We start from the raw sequence: 16,275 nt of genomic DNA on the forward strand, positions 1-16,275 counted from the left end.
TAAACCAATATTTCCCCCTAAATCCTACAAACTGGACCTTTCAGTTTTATCTCTACACACAAAGACTGTCTCAAAAATTATTAATGTATATTTTTTGTGTAATTCTGATTTGTCCAATACTTTGGTTTATAATCAAATACAACAAAACATAATAAAATTCCAACCAGCCTGGCAGTGAGCATCTCAGACTGCTAACATTAGCATCTAGCTCCAAGCACTGTTGTTTTTTATAGAGTGTTACAGACCCGCTAATGTGGCTGTTGACACTTGGTATTGTTGTCATCTTGACATATTTCAGAGCTGCACTAATGCACCAGTGCATTAGCCTACTTGCTATACCAGTTAAGGCCAAATGTGATCCATCTGACTAAACTCAAGGTCTTTTAACAGCTGATAAGAGCTTTGCATTAAGATTTGTGATGAGCTGCAGGTGTTGGTGACTCCTCATGCAGCTTAACATGAACTTAATGGGTAATAATTATTCTTTTTTTAAAAAAAGATAAGAATAATTAGGACTCTCCTCTTGCTGTAGCCACATGATAAAGCAGCTAATGTTTTTGTCCTTCACGGATGTATTTTCCAGGATGATTTTAGTAAAATGGCGTTGTGGTGCTGAAGGAACAGTATGACAAAGAGATGATCATTTTTAATGTATTCATGCAAAGTAAACCAGTCTGGCACTTGAACTATATCTGGAAGAACAGCACAGCTCACTAAATCTATTTATTTTTTACCCTTTATCTAGATGATAAGCACCACCGATGCACTGCTGTATCCAAAAATTCTACTACAGAGCTGTTTTCCTGCTGCCAGTGTAAAGTGTAAAACCTGAAACACTAGTGCAGGACAGATAGAAATGCAGCCTCTGGACATGGCTACCATTGTAAGTGCTGATAGTTGCAGGGTAAACTTGAAAGAAACAAGAAACAAAAGCATTTTCAATGATTGTTATTTGACGGAAGGGGGCGAACTTGAAGATAAAAGAAAAAGCCTTTACAACATACTGTCACATACACCCTTTTATGCTGTAAAAGATGACAGCCTTATGGTTTTGGATCAAAATGTATGGTTTTTACGACATGAAATGGTGGAAATGGTATCGCAGACTGCAGTTGTTCCCATTTCACTCATATGCATCCTGCTGAGTTCAAGCATGGAAAAATAACTGCAATTTTTCATGCCTGTGTTATCTTTGCACTACTTTTGCATTCACTAAAGCAATGTCTGATGGATGCCAGTCGCTAGATTTGACTGGAAATGCCATCATAAGGCCTCATTATGTGAGAGAGACATCAACAAACAGCTACATAAATAAAAGCTGTTTGCTCTCATTGCCGAACTCTTCTAACTGACCAATGATGAAGAAAAATCAGACTGCAGATGGCATCCCAAAGCCAAATGACGGCAATGGATCAGATAGATACAATCACCAATTTGTAAGGCGAGAGATTGGCTCCAGCAGGAAAATAGGCTGCCTCTTCATTGATTCAGCAGCGCCCAATAATGACGCAGAATCCATCACTGACTGGGGGAAGAATATGTTCTCCCTGTTGCTAAAAGGTGCCTGTAAGCGTGTATGTGCTGTTCATTACAGTCAGAATGAAGGTCCATATTTTGGCCATTATCTTCGTGAAAAGACGCAGGAAGGTGTCAGGCAGGAGGGTGTCAGACAGGTATGGTGGAAAAATCCAGACAGTGTAAAACAGACAAGACACAAATGATGTCTGTGGGAAATGCAGTTGCTGTTATGAGTCAAAACGAGGCAACTGAAAATATTCCCCGACAACTAACAGCTGTCAGCCAAACTCAGACAGCTGTCCAAACAGAAATGCCAAGAAGAAGAAATGATACTAGAACAACACAGAATGCAGCTGACGAGAGCTGTAATTTTATGTATGTATATAAAAGCTGATATTGTGTTGCACTGCTTTGCCACTAACTACATGTTGTTGTTTTTTATGTTATGATGGATACCAGTAAAAGCTAATTATTTTTTATTAAAGGTGGTCTAAGCAAAATCTTTTTATAGTAAAAAGGAACGACCACCTCGTGGTTGTATGCTTCCACAAACCAGTCAGGTTGCACTTACAGTTTCATCCATGAGAAAAAGACCTTTGACCTCTGAAAAAAACAAAAGAATTGTTAACCAACTTAAAATAATAATTCAACCGGTAGCCCGCAAATGAATTACATTTTTTATCAAGTTAGACAAACACAACTGCTTTGAAATTGAGTTAAGAAAACTTAATTCATATGTGTTGCCAAGTGAAGTAATTCTTTTAAGTTGGATAAAATCTCTGTTTTTTCAGTGACCTTTTGGATGTAACTTCCTAAAATTCCTAAAATTTCGTGTTCATGAGAAGAAGACAGGCAAGGTCACAGTGACCTTGAACTGTGATACACCAAAATCGAATCCGTTTATCACTGAGTTGGATATTTGTGAAAAATTAGAAAAAAAAATGCCCTCAATTTGATAAGATATCACCGTCATAACAATTAGACAGACGAGATCACACTAACCTTGAACTTTAACCTATCACTACTAAAATCCACTTCCACAAATTAAATTCACTGCTGAGTCCAATTAGACATTTCAAAATCACTCGGGTCGAGTCAAGACAAGAAAGGAACATATGGATGTGTGGACAGACAGACAACCTAAAAACATAATGCCTCCCGCCAAGGCTGTCACCGTCGCGGAGGCATAAGAATTAAAATGACACATGGTTGTGTAAAGCAATCACATCATGGCCTTAAAATTGGTGCAGTGCTGTCACTTCTGGCAACAACACATGGTCATTATTGCTTACTTGCAGGTATATCTCTCAGTTGGTCTCCCCTTTCACGCCATCCCTCTCTCTGCCATCTGCCATCTCACCCCTAAACCTTCTCCCTATACATTTAGATCTTTGATAAAATGCATAATTAAGTATATATTTCCCTTATCCCCTCCTTTTCCCATTTTTTCTCCTCCTCTGTACCCCCCTCTCCTCCCTTCTCTCTGGAGCGCTCCGGTGCAGTCTAATTAGAGCCTCCGGTATAGGATGTCATTATCTCTCTGCTGTTTCTGGCACACTGGGCACAGTGCAGTACTGTATCAGCATAAGGAAATGAAAGCACGCAGCACATGCACAGTGATGCGGTGGGTGGCATCCTCTGCACCTCCTTGGCTGCAGTAACATGTGAGCATGTTAAAAAAGAGAGGACAATAAGTTTTATGTATCAAGTATAAGTGAGTGTGAACAGTGGCGTGAAGGTGGGAGCTTCAGGACTGGGTGATAGATTTGTGCTAAAAATTTTATTTGCAGCCTTGTCCATCAATGCCAATGACTGTCAGCCTTTGGCCCATGACTTGCCTTGTGAGACACTACTGCAGGGCAAAAAATGACACTGATTCAGACCAAGGAAAATACATCATACTGCCAGGCTTGATCGCTCTGTCGCTCCTTCATGCACACATCCAGCCTCAGCCTAACACACATACGGATGCATGCATGCCACACACTCAAAATTGACTTATGGTCCACTTTTAGCCGTGAGGCTGACTCACGCACTCCACTTAGAGGGCCTGAGGAATCAATGCTGCTTTTTTGCATCGACCGTAACATTTAACCGAGGCCAGGGTCCCTCCTAATACCAAAGTTACATTTATTGTATGGCTCCACATGAGTGCTGATGATGAAGAGAATGGCTCTAGGTGGATGACGCAGTCTCTGACTTCCTGTGGCCTTGGGACTTTAAGTAGCTGTATCCGAAGGACACCTCTGAAGGGAAACAAGGGCGTTAGCTGGAAAAGTGCGACCTGAAGAATATGTCAGATAAGAGCTAAGAAACTGCAGTGGCCATGAATCACAGTTGCACCAATATTATCATCAGGGCAGATCACAAGTGTGTGTGTGTGTGTGTGTGTGGACAGTGTAAGAGCTGGCAGCATGATATGAAAAACCTACATGAAAAAGTACCGTTAACCACATCAGACTCTCCATCAGGGGTGGAACAAAGTTTAATAGCTTCCCTAATTTGAAGTGTATGACTTTAAAAAGCTCTCTATGGTGGCCAAGGATAACATCTTGTAACATTAACAAGTGCTGAATTAGTGAAACAAACAGTGACACCATTGAGCTGACATTGCAGCTGCCTTATCTCACTCCTGGGAGAAGGCACACACTCTGAACTGAACTGAACCCCAGTAATAAAATCAGATACACTGAGGCCAAATCCCATTTCATATTTTTATCCATACCCCATGTTTTTGAGCACCACTTTGCCCTCAGAGTAAAGAAACAAGAGGTGTGGGTTGAAAAGTTCCCCTATGAAATGAGACAACCACTCAAGACCCTAATACGTCATCGGTATGCTGCTGTTAATGTAAACGACAAGTGCTGCCAGACATAGCGATATTGGCACCTTGCACTGTGGTGTTTTCTCTTACATGGGTTACAGGCAGACTTTTAGACAAGACCATCAGCTGTGCTCTGTTAGCTAATGTTAGCAGCTTGTGCTCATACCCTGCGAGTCTACAGTAACTTCACTGTTTGACTTTAGTTAAATTTCGGGCGTTATATGCCATTGTGACGGGGCACAACATGGAAATATGTTAAAATGTGGGATTTTGTACAAATCAGCAATAACAGTGCAGTATTTTTAAGATTTTTTGTCTTTTGCCTTTATTGGAGATAGGACATCTAAAGCATGAAGGGGGGAGAGAGAGGGGAAGACATGCAGCAAGGGGCCGAGACTGGAATTGAACCCGCAGCCGCTGTGGCAAGGACGTAGCCTCTGTATATGGGGCACTTTCTCTACGAACTGAACTACTGGGTGCCCCAACAGTGCAGTATTTCCAACCGAATTATAGTCTATGTGTGGCAGTAGCTGATGACACGGGGAGAGAGGGGTCAGCAAACTTTTTCAGGTTTCTGTGTGTGTGTGTGTGTGTGTGTGTGTGTGTGTGTGTCCCTTTGTATCATTCTGTGTCCCCTCTATAAATTCAGAGGTATTTGCAGGTCAGTGAACACAGCACAGAGCTATCCATAAGTTCTTTTTTTCCCTCAGCAGCTCTTTTTGAGATGCAGGGTGGATAACTGATAAGTTAATCAATTCAGAGCTGATCGTATCAGATCGATGGATGAGAGGAGCAGCTGCTGTGATTGGAAGAGAACTTTCAGACCCAGTACAGTGAATGGTTAAGTTTTACTGTGCCTGATGTTCTGTTGCTGTCTGTGCCCACAGTATGCTCTGCACTCTGAGGGTCTGGTGCAATGAATAACCGAACTGTATATATTTCAATAGCAGTCCTAATGAACATGCCAGCTCCCAGCTAAGAAATCAATAATTGGTGGCAGATGTTGTTATCATGGCAGGCTGCCAAAAATAAATGAATGTGTAGGAAACCCTACAATGTATGTTAGCTAGCTACTGAGACATTGATGTTTTGGGTTTTTTTTTTTTTGTTATGCTTGTTGTGAAGAAAATGACCATAATACATTGAAACAACATTAAACTGAGATAATATGGTGGTTACTGTATTTTTTTAATCTTTATTAACAAAAATAAATTAATCAGTGTTTTTTTTTCTTGCCTATGCAGCCATCTTGATGATTTCTGTTAACACTCGCATGCCTTTGAAAAATCTACGTTTGGAGGTAAGGGCTTTGTAGTAGGGTCAAGGGTTGTACTGGAGCTGGGCCTAAATCACTGTTTCATATAAACTGACTTCATGTGGTTTTTCTGTACGTTTGAAATTGTCACATAAGCTAAACTGTCTGCAGTAAAACGTTGATCATCCTTAAGCCATTATAGCATAAATTACAGGTTTATTTTACATCACCAATTACAGTTACAGTGATAGATATGACCGGACCCTTTCAATCTTCAAAATGCTTGCCTCATAATACCTTCTGCCCTTGACTGAATTGTTCTAACCATAAAAGTCAAAGTAAAAATGTGGCCTTATTCTATTAAATCAAACTCAGCAAACGTTCTCAGAAGAGAGCCAACACTATTTCAGGAGTAGATTTACTGCAGTCATGGACTGGACTGTGTGCCTGCGTATATGATCAGACCATATAGAGTTATACGAGAAGTTATAGCGTTTATAAAATGTGGCCTTTTGCTGCACTGCTGCTCTGCCCTCGGGAAACTTTTAATCCTGTAGCATTACTACAGCAGGGGTACCTCTGGTAGATAAGGAAGCATGTGTAGTGTGTGTTTTAGAGTATGTAAAAGGTGTGGATGTGGGTGAATGCATGTCAGTATATGTTTATGCATGCCAGATGGCAACTGGAAGAGAAAACAAACACAGGCTACAGCAGGCCTCAGGGTCAAACTGCATGGCAATGCTATTTCATCAGCACTGACTCTCTCTCTCTCTCTCTCTGTCTGTCCGGTCTGCCCTCACTCATCTCCCTCCCTCCTTCTCCTTCCATCCCTCTATTCCTCTTGGCAACAGCTTGCTGATTAAAAAAATGGGCCTGACCCCAAGTAAACCCTTCTGCCTATCTGTCTGACCCTAGCAGAGGAACAAGTCCCTCTCACAGCCTCAAGCACTCACATTGGGATACTGCTGACAGCTGCAGACAAACCCACATGCAATATCAAAGCTTCCTGATGAAACGCCCTGATCTGACTGCATGCGTGCGGTAACGCTGAATTGAAACACCAAATTAATAGGCAAAAATACTCAATATCGCAACACAGTCTCAAAGCTGGGGTTTTACATTTCACAAGGAGCGAAGACAAACAATCTTGCAGCATCTGTTTTTCTTGATTTATTGTAAGATGTAACTATGCTCTGCTGTCATCAACCCAGCTGATGGGAACACAATTTCACTTCCACTTTATTCTCTGTGACATTTCAAAATTTGGCAGTAAATCTAATTCACAGTTGGATGGGAGCGTAGCTTAGCGTCACTAACCTTGGAGCGTGGCGGCGCATGGATGTACCATTTACAGTCGACGGCCTCGGTGGCGCCAGCCTTCCCGTCTCTGGTGATCTGATGTGACTCAACGATACCTTCTGGACCAACCATGTCATACTGACAGGCTGAAACACACGCATATGCATAAAAACATAAAAACACAAAAACATGCGTATATACAAAAATGGGCTTCAAGAAAACACATGGACTCACAAATACCAGAGAGTGACACACAAATACATACTTTAGACCGTGTATCACTGGAGAAAGCACAATATAAAGAGGATTTGTAAAGATAAAACGGAGTGAATGTGAGAGCAAGTGAGACAAAGACAAAGAGAGAAAAAGGAAGATACAGAGGCAGAAAGAGAGAGAGAGGGAGGGAGTATACCTACAGGGCAGAGGTGGGGGGACTCCCAAGTCTGCAAAGTCCGGATCTGAGGAGAGAGCAGAAGAGGAGGGGGCATTCATTTTTAATACATGATTACAAAATCAGGATCTTCACAAAGGCAAAAACAACCAGGTATAACAATGTGCCGAGGAACTACATATTGCAGAGCTCACTCCTAAATCATTTTGGCACTCTTAGATGCTTTGCTACTCTCTTTTCTTTGCTGTCGCTTGAAAAAAAGCAGTTGGCATGTTGGCTGCTGGCCATGTCGTCTTCTGTGATGGCCACAAGTACAAACTTCTGGGGCCATAAGCCTCTGAGTGTGATATTTTTCATTTAAACGTATGCATGACTGTTGCATTTTTTGAACAGCGCCATGCAATTGTTCCCATGGTTGATAGTTTGGAAGGCCCAGTAGTGGAAAACTGTACCATTGGACAGAAAGCCCATTTGTCTGACAGCCTGGTATCCCAAAAACAAACATGCATTGTTCTGATGGCCCATTTGTCCAATGGCACTCTCCCAAACATGAGCACATGGCTAATTATAATGAAGAATTGTGTCAATGGACCTTCCTACTATGGCAAAGACAAGACCCGCCCTACTTCACCTCTGATGGGGCTTACACTGAAATATTAACCATAATCCTAAAGCCAATCTAACTCCTCAAGTCTAAATCTAACAACATCGGCCACTGAGGGCAACAAGTACTAGCCATCATTCTGCATAATATTTAGCAATGTGCTTCTGTTTGGGAGCTATACGTGTTTGTTTTCAGGTTACCAGAGTGTGTGTCCAATGGCCCACTTTTGGACTATTGGTGCATCAAAAGAGAGGGCAGGCTGCTTTTTTTTAAAACACATCTCTGCACTACACATTTACCAAAATCCTTCTATCCAACTAAATCTTACTGATGTTAAACAGATACAATGTTTACTGTGATCATGATCTCTGTTTAGCCTCAGCTCAGCTCAGGATGATGGGAATATCATTACTTTTTCAAGTATGTACAGTACACACTTAAACAAAAATATTTGGAAAGTTCAATTTTTACTCCAATGATGGCACTGCATGAAATATCAGAGGATTAACAAACTTATTTAAACTGATCATGAGAGAGGCATCAATGTCTGTACCAAATCTAATAACAATCCCTCTGAGAGTTGTTGAGATATTTGAGTCTGGACTCAGTGGTACCCACAGAAACTTGTCATAGGGGTAACAAGATGGGGCCACTGAAAATCTTGGGGCGGCACACCAAAAACAAAAGCCATAACTGAATTTCAGGAAAATGCTTATGCTGTTACATAAGGCCAGTTGAAAACAGTGTCAACATGACAGTTAAGGAATCACATACTGCTATAGAGTACTTTGGTCTCTTATTTTTTTTGCATTTACTGGGAACCAGCCTTCTCAAGTTTAGGGGAGAATTGTTGGTAGCCATAGAAGCCATTTTGACTCTGCTATCTTGAAATGAGAGTTCAAGAGACTGCTTTGGAGATGGCCATGCCTCTTGCTTCCTGTACAAAATGTTGTTACCTTCAAGCTATGGTAAAGGGGCTACCGACACAGTTGGTACCAATGGAGTTTCATAACACACCATCACTATTGTGCTTAATAAAAAAAACGAGTGTACAACAGCTTCATAAAAACAGTAATGTTGGCCTCAAATTGATCAAGCCCCTCCTTGCCCCTCTTTGGGGTTGCCACTGCCTGGACCAAAGTGCTGATGCTAGCATGGTAAAAATGTTACCTCCATGTGACATTTTGCATGTGTACTGAATGCATTTACTGAGGTAATTAAACCCTATATTTCTTAGTTGCATTATAATACTTGAGGTATATGTGCACAAAAGTCTCCTCTATGTTAAGTCTGTTGAAGTACATTACATTAACTGAAAAACACATTTTAAAGCGACAACTCTAATTTGCTCTTATGCTAACCAAATGAAGAGAATGAGCTCACCACAGCAAGCCCCACTTTTCCAAAATTATGTAAAAGACCCTCATTAGAGCTATATTTGTCAAAATATGGAATCAACCAAATTTACTGGTAATTAAGGCTTTGCAAGCAAATTTAGAGGATCAAGGTCAAACTCTTGTGCAGTAGATGCTCTTGTGGGGTTTCATTTAACATGCTAATCACTAGAAAGTGCAGCTGTATTTTACAGCAACTCTGACAGTAATTTGGTTTAATTGGGTTTAGCATAATAAGACCAAATGCATTTTCTTAGACACAGTAGCTGTGAAAACCTTCAGTATGTTGTTTTCTGGAAGGGAATAACAGCTATTCAAGTAAAGGCAATGTCACTGTCACATCACTGCTGACTTACAGGTATGATTACACCAGTCTCAATAAGAATACACCAGGGATAATGTTTTTGGGACTGACATACAGAATATGTGTGAAAACTCCTCTGAGCTCACTAAATAGGCTAAGTGTAAGTCTTATCTTTGTTCCCTTTTGCAGAGTCAGAACAAAAAAAGAACTGGAGCTTAAGAGAGATAAATGGAAAAGCAAAAACACTGGAAATATCCATGAGGTTTCAGAAAATTTTAGCAGACCGTAGGGGACTGTGGATCTAATCCTCAACGAAACTTTTACACACTGAGAATAAAACAGAAACTTCAACAAAGCAGGGTCCATAGTCTACGTTTTGTCAGCTAAATAAGATAAGGGAAGTGTCTGGTGAAGTTTTGAAAGTCAGCTTGAACACTTTTTTTTTCTGTATAATGTTGCAATAAATTACATCAACAGGCCCGTCCTCGCTGAGGTGTGTTACCTCGTCTTGCTAGTGAAACATCACAGTCTCGTCTCTTATCCCCATAGATTCAATATCACTCCTCAGATGACTTCACACAAGACAGAAATCGACTCTTGAACAATCTCTACTGTTCTTTTCACGTCATCATTTCTGTGTGTGCGCTGTGCAGGGACGTTTGTGTGCTTTATTCACCACACTCTGGCACAGTTTCAGATATATCAGCAGTGACTAAGGGATAAATGACTTTGAAGTTAAGGTGAATTGTAATTTTACAAAGACAAAAGGATTGATTCTTGTTATGAGCCTTCGTGTCACTCATTCAAAACTTCCTTATTGTTCCGTCTGAGCTGTGAATGGTATTATGTGAAGTCATGATGAAAACTGACCCATTATGCTCATTTTCAGGTTTTTCTTGAATCCAGTGTACCACAACATGTTTATATGCTTTAATGGTAAAACTTTTTTTATTGTCCTCATATTTCCTGTGCTGGAACACCTTTTCACTTTGTCTTTGTATTCACGCTCTGTTTAGCGCCTGTCTCTTTAAGCTGCCCTCCAGAAAAAAACAAATTTGCTCTGATTGGTTAGTGTTTTCATGTCCTCTGTATTTTAAACCTCATTTCCAATGCACAAAAAAACACTATCACCTGCTAACATCTGGCTTTTAAATGCAACAGGAATGCGTATAATCGGCATTCACATCGGGGGCAAATGCCTGCCGTAGACACAGGTTTCGGCATTGATAGAAATACAACACCCAGGTGAATGCGTTAATTTCTGCTCCTTAACCAGCAAAATGCAATGATACGCAGTCACTAATTACCTTCAATCTCCTCCTAAACAGCGCTAAAACACCGATCCGAATACATCTGCACCGAGTTTGAAAGGGGGACTTCATAAGTATGAGATACATAAAGAGAAGAAACCCCTGAAAAGTTTTCATAGACCTCTGTTCCTGCTGCTCTCTGGTGTGTTTCTGTTCTGCTGCATGTCTGTGACGTCGCATGGACACACCCACAAGACAACATGTAACACACAAGCTGACAGAAAGGACAACTCGCTCTCCAGCGGTGAGTTCGGTGGCAGGGACAATGAAGCCAAACACTTATATTTTGTGGGTTTACACATATTTAAAAAACCCGCATGCACATGCAATATTTAGTGGGAAAGGGGTATTAGTGTCTCTTCACCATCACGGCAGTCCAATAATCTATTAATATTAATTGCAGCCAGGGAATAAATGTAACACAGGAGCGGCACTTTCTACCATGACATGTTCCAGCAGGAATATGAACCACAAACAGGGAGAAACAGAACAGCAACCAAGATTACATTATCCCATTACTTTTGCATGTAACACATGTACTTTTGCTGTTTATTTGAAGCTGGAAAATGACGGTACTGTAAAATAGAAACACTTTCCATGGAAAATCACCAATATAAGCTTCTAAACAAAACTAGACATGTTCCATCAGGAATAAGATCTAAAATCTGGAAGACATTAAAGACATCGGCAACCAAGTTTATGTTTCCCTGATGTTAGCATGTAGCCACATATATGTTTGCTGTTTACTTGCAGCTCGGGAATGACCGTAACAGAGTATGGTGACAGTTTCTATTGTAAAAAATCACAGACAAGAGCTTCTCAATACAACTGTTTCCTCTGGAATATGATCAAATATCGGGAAAAATGTTGGCTGCATAATGTCAACACTTACATATGCATGCCTGGAGCAGATGACAATATAATAAAATCTAGCACACTTTAATATAATGCTGAAGCCAGAGTAGAAAAGATGTTGGAACTGTAGGAAACCTAAAGTTTTCCATACTATATTTAAGACACAATACAGAAAACCATAATAGGATAGCTGTCCCTAGAATCATTTTTGAGCAAGAATTTCACTATAATGACACAGCATGTCATCGTGATGCCATGCTGTGACATACAGCATTGTCTTTGGCACAGAAAAAATCCTCAACATTCAATACCTTGCTGATACCATTTTATTCCAGCCTCGTGACAGAGCAGTTGTGCTTTCAAAGATATGCCCTTAGCTGTGCGCTCTGGGCTGCATTCATTTGAGGACAGAGCCTGCGGAAATAGGAAACACAAAAAAGGCTTCACATTAAATCTGATTGTTCCTTGCCAAATCGAGACATGGCTACCACAGACGGAGCTCAGTGTGGAAAATGAGGTCTGATTGCACAGCATGAACACCTTGCCTAAATGTCACAGTTTTTTTGTCTGTATGTATGCCCTAATTTTTCTGTCTAGACATGAGTCAGAGCTTCAGTGTGTGTACGCTGGACATGAGGAGCAAGCCCTGAATACCTGGCAGCGATGACAGAACAACACATGAAAAAAAGTAAATGAAATGGAGGGTGAGAGAGGATGAGCATTCGGTGGGTTTGATGATGACACTTGCTGCATAAAACCTATAATCAAAGGAGAGAGATTCTTGGCCCGATTTGAGCCGTGCTCTAGTGGGGATTCAGAAGAGGTGAAACTCCCCTTATGGTGGAAAGAAGGAGAGCCCACTGAATACCTGTGACAAATCTAGCAGCACTGCAGAAACCTTCTCTCCTTGGCATTTTTAAACAGGGACATAGTAAAACATTCATGTGAACACAAAAGCAGTCAGGAGAAGTGCTAAGAGTCCACTCAAAAGACTTTCACTACAATTCCCTCATGATTAATTGTTGCTTTTAACTAAGACTCAAATGATTCGACTTGTAAAAAGCTGAATGGGGAACACTGTGCATTTTAAGATTACACATGGCTCCTCTGTCCTTGGAAAACTAACTGAAAGTGACAACATTTTATTTGTCTTTAGGGAGAGCAGTGCTTTGCTTGTAGGCTACAACTCAAGCAAATTCAACCATGAAGCCGCTCTCCATCTGGAGAGCTGGTGAGTTGTAAATGTCGACATGGAAAGTGATTTTTTTGTTGTTTCAAGAGTAAAAAACAGACATCTAATGTGATTTCTTGTCTATTGGTTTTTCAAAGAGGTAAATGAAACTTGTCTAGCTACTTTCTACAGACAGATGATGAGACAATATTGATGTCACTCATTGATTAAAAGTGACTCATGAGTGTAACTATATGAACACATCGGACTGCATATTTGAGTGAGGCAGCACAAACGCCACTGTTAGGGATGCACCTGAAAATTATTTTCCTGATTACTTAATCTGCTTAATCTTAATTATTTTTTCCATTGAGCAATTAATACTTTAGTCACTAAATGTACAAAAAGTGAAAAATGTTCAATTTAATACTACAAAAGATGAATAATTCCAGCAAATATTCACACGAGATGCTAGACCCACTGAAATATGTAGAATTTTAGCTTAAACGAAGACTTGACTAATGATTAACTGATTATTTTAAGAGTTGTAATTTCATTTTATGCTGACAAATTGACTTAACATTTTAGCTGTAAACCTAATGAAGGCATATTTTGACATTCTGACAAATCTTAATTTCTTTTCAACTGAATCAAATGAGGACACTGATACCACTCTCATATCTGTATGGTAAATAGACCGTACACTGTATATAAAGATGAAATGTACAAAAATGAAGCCAAAATGATCATAGATACACCAACTGAAATGCTGAAATGTTTTCCATCTTTAAAACACAGTCTATGTGCTAGAGCAAGGAGACAGTGGAAATAAAGGAAAAGCTTTTCTCTGTCTAAGAGTTTAACAGAAAAGAAGAATTTAAAAAAATCCCTCCCAGCATCTTTAAAGCTCATTAATTGAACTGCTTTTTTCCTATATAACTACAACCTGTCATTTTATACTTTAGTTTTTGTATCAATTAAATAAACAAGATGCAATGTGTCATTTTTTTAGCTTTAGAGTTGCTAGTAGGTGGATTTTACCTTTGGGCAGAGAGAAGCTGTCCTTGTGCTAGGCTAAGCTAACAGTCTTCTTGCTGTAGCTTCATATTGAGCATATAGATTAAATACTGGTATCGATCTTCTCATCTAGCTCTCAGCAAGAAAGTGAATTAGCTTCTCCTAAAAATGTCAACCTATTCCTGTTAGCATGTTTATTTATACCTTATACTTAAGTCACCTTCCTATGTCTATCCATGTTACCCTCCTTGAAATGTTTACTGCAGGTGTGTGTAGTGAGCAGGTAGCCAGGCGGGGAAGCAGACAGGAAAGAGGTAAGAAAAAATCAAAGTGGAAGACAGTTAATGAAACAGTGACCTTCAGGTCATCTCTGCTGGTTGCGCCAGAGATTTATTATTGGGCTTCGGCATCACTTAACCCACCGCGATCACAAGGCCAAGAAACCTCTGAGGAATAGATGCATGATGTATGCAGGCGTGCACACACACACACACACACACACACACACACACACACACACACACACACACACACACACACACACGCACATACACTTTTGATAAAGGCTATTCTTAACATGGCAACAAAGGTAGCGCTAAGAGGCTGCTCTGCCTATAAATGCCTCTCCTGCGACCCCTGACCTTTTTAGACTCCGGCTCCTGAATTTCAATCAGGTGAGTTCCATCCCCTCCGCCATCAATCACCCCCTCTCCTTCGCTGCCCTCCTTGATTAATTGATCCAATCAATTACATGGATTGATAAGATGATGGATGAACTATAAAGTACGTGTACTCTTTCCACAGCGGTGATTTCACCTTGTTATTTATATGCTGGATGCTGGACACGTGTAACATTTGATTACAGGATGAACATGAAACTTCAAAAGCATCGCTGCATGTTGCTATGATGAATAATAAATATCATGAAAACGTACCAAGGTGAGCACAAAAAGAAATTTCACCACAGTATGTGCTGACGTGCTGCCATTGTATTCACACTGCAGCTCCTCTATAGCTGCACGCTCTCTCCACTGCATCGTATAAATGGCTTTGCCTGACTGAGCTGAATTCAGAGCACATCCACACATGGCCACACCCTCTCCTCTCTTCATAAAGCTCGACTAAGAGTGTAATCTTCTGGGGCTTACTGTATTTACCCTTTGCAACACAGAAAATGCTCACTTTAAAGCCCTGGGACTCAGACTTTAAGTTGCCCTGCAGCACAGTTCATGCACACAAAACACTGTCATCATCCGACAACACGAAACAATGTTCATACCAATGTACAGCAGGTGTATAACTGTGTATGAAAGCCAGAGAGCTGCACAGACAGAACAGAATTTACAGAAGTTATGTGCAAATGCCTCCGGAAGCAAACACGAGCAGCTTGCAAATGCCAGCTTAAATTTGCTCAACACATTGCTTCAAAAACATGTCTATAACGCTTGCAGTGCGGCGACGGTAATTCAGTTTGGCAGCCAGACACAAAAATAATCATTAGGAATTTGTTCTGGTAAAAAATTCTGAAACAAATGATGAGTAGGCCCTGATTAGCTCTGTTTGTAGTGGGAAATATTATACAAGCACCAACACACACAAATGGAGCAGAACACTGCGGAAGTGTCAGGAGATGTAAATTTCTAGTAACTGTACAGTCCCAAAAGTACCGTATTGCTCTTCATAATACAGGCACAACACTATGTTTTATTAATGAGACACACTAGGTCTCATTCGGAATTGAGCATTAGGCTCCGCTGCCTCCCTTCAGTATTAACTGCCGAGCCCAATGTATGTTAAACAGCATATGAATGAGGCTCATGGTTATCAGTGTGTGGCAACATTCCAGGAACCAAAGGACACAAACATGCACACACACATAAGCAGCCCACACACAAAAAACTCAATTTCCCAGTGGCCTCATTTCCTCTCAGCTGCTCGGCAGTGACATTTAAATAAGCATCTGATTAATAATCTCTGCTAAAGTGGTTGATCAAGCTAATGAATGGCTGTCATTAATCACACCAGGCACAGCTGTGGATGAAGTTGGTGAGGCAGACGGGGGAAGAGGTAGAGAGATGGGGAAGGAGAAGGAAGCCTTTTCCACAGTTTGATTACTTGCAGCTCTTTCAATCACAGCTAAAGCACAATTTTGGCAGAGGTGATTGTCTCTGTCATATTTCCACAGCGCCCTGTCTTGAGTGCGAGTCTGCAGTTTTCAATCTAGCAAGTCATCCGGCTTTCAACTCCCAAAACAAACATACATGACTATTCAAAATTACTGCCTGAGCAAACAAAAGGCTATTGTGAAAACCTCTTTTCGATCAAATGGCACT

General features: G+C 40.6%; 1 protein-coding gene across 1 annotated transcript in view; it reads right to left on the reverse strand.

Annotated features, from left to right (window-relative positions):
• neto1l (neuropilin (NRP) and tolloid (TLL)-like 1, like) overlaps positions 1 to 16,275 on the reverse strand; it is an 80,236-nt gene that overhangs the window by 19,424 nt on the left and 44,537 nt on the right. Inside the window, exons 5-6 of the mRNA XM_042510658.1 lie at positions 7,313 to 7,354; positions 6,915 to 7,042 (exon numbers count right to left, since the gene is read on the reverse strand). Of these exons, the coding sequence (XP_042366592.1) occupies positions 6,915 to 7,042; positions 7,313 to 7,354 (170 nt within the window). The remainder of the gene's footprint in view (positions 1 to 6,914; positions 7,043 to 7,312; positions 7,355 to 16,275) is intronic.

Source organism: Plectropomus leopardus, chromosome 21, assembly GCF_008729295.1.
Source record: "Plectropomus leopardus isolate mb chromosome 21, YSFRI_Pleo_2.0, whole genome shotgun sequence".
NCBI lineage: Eukaryota > Metazoa > Chordata > Actinopteri > Perciformes > Serranidae > Plectropomus > Plectropomus leopardus.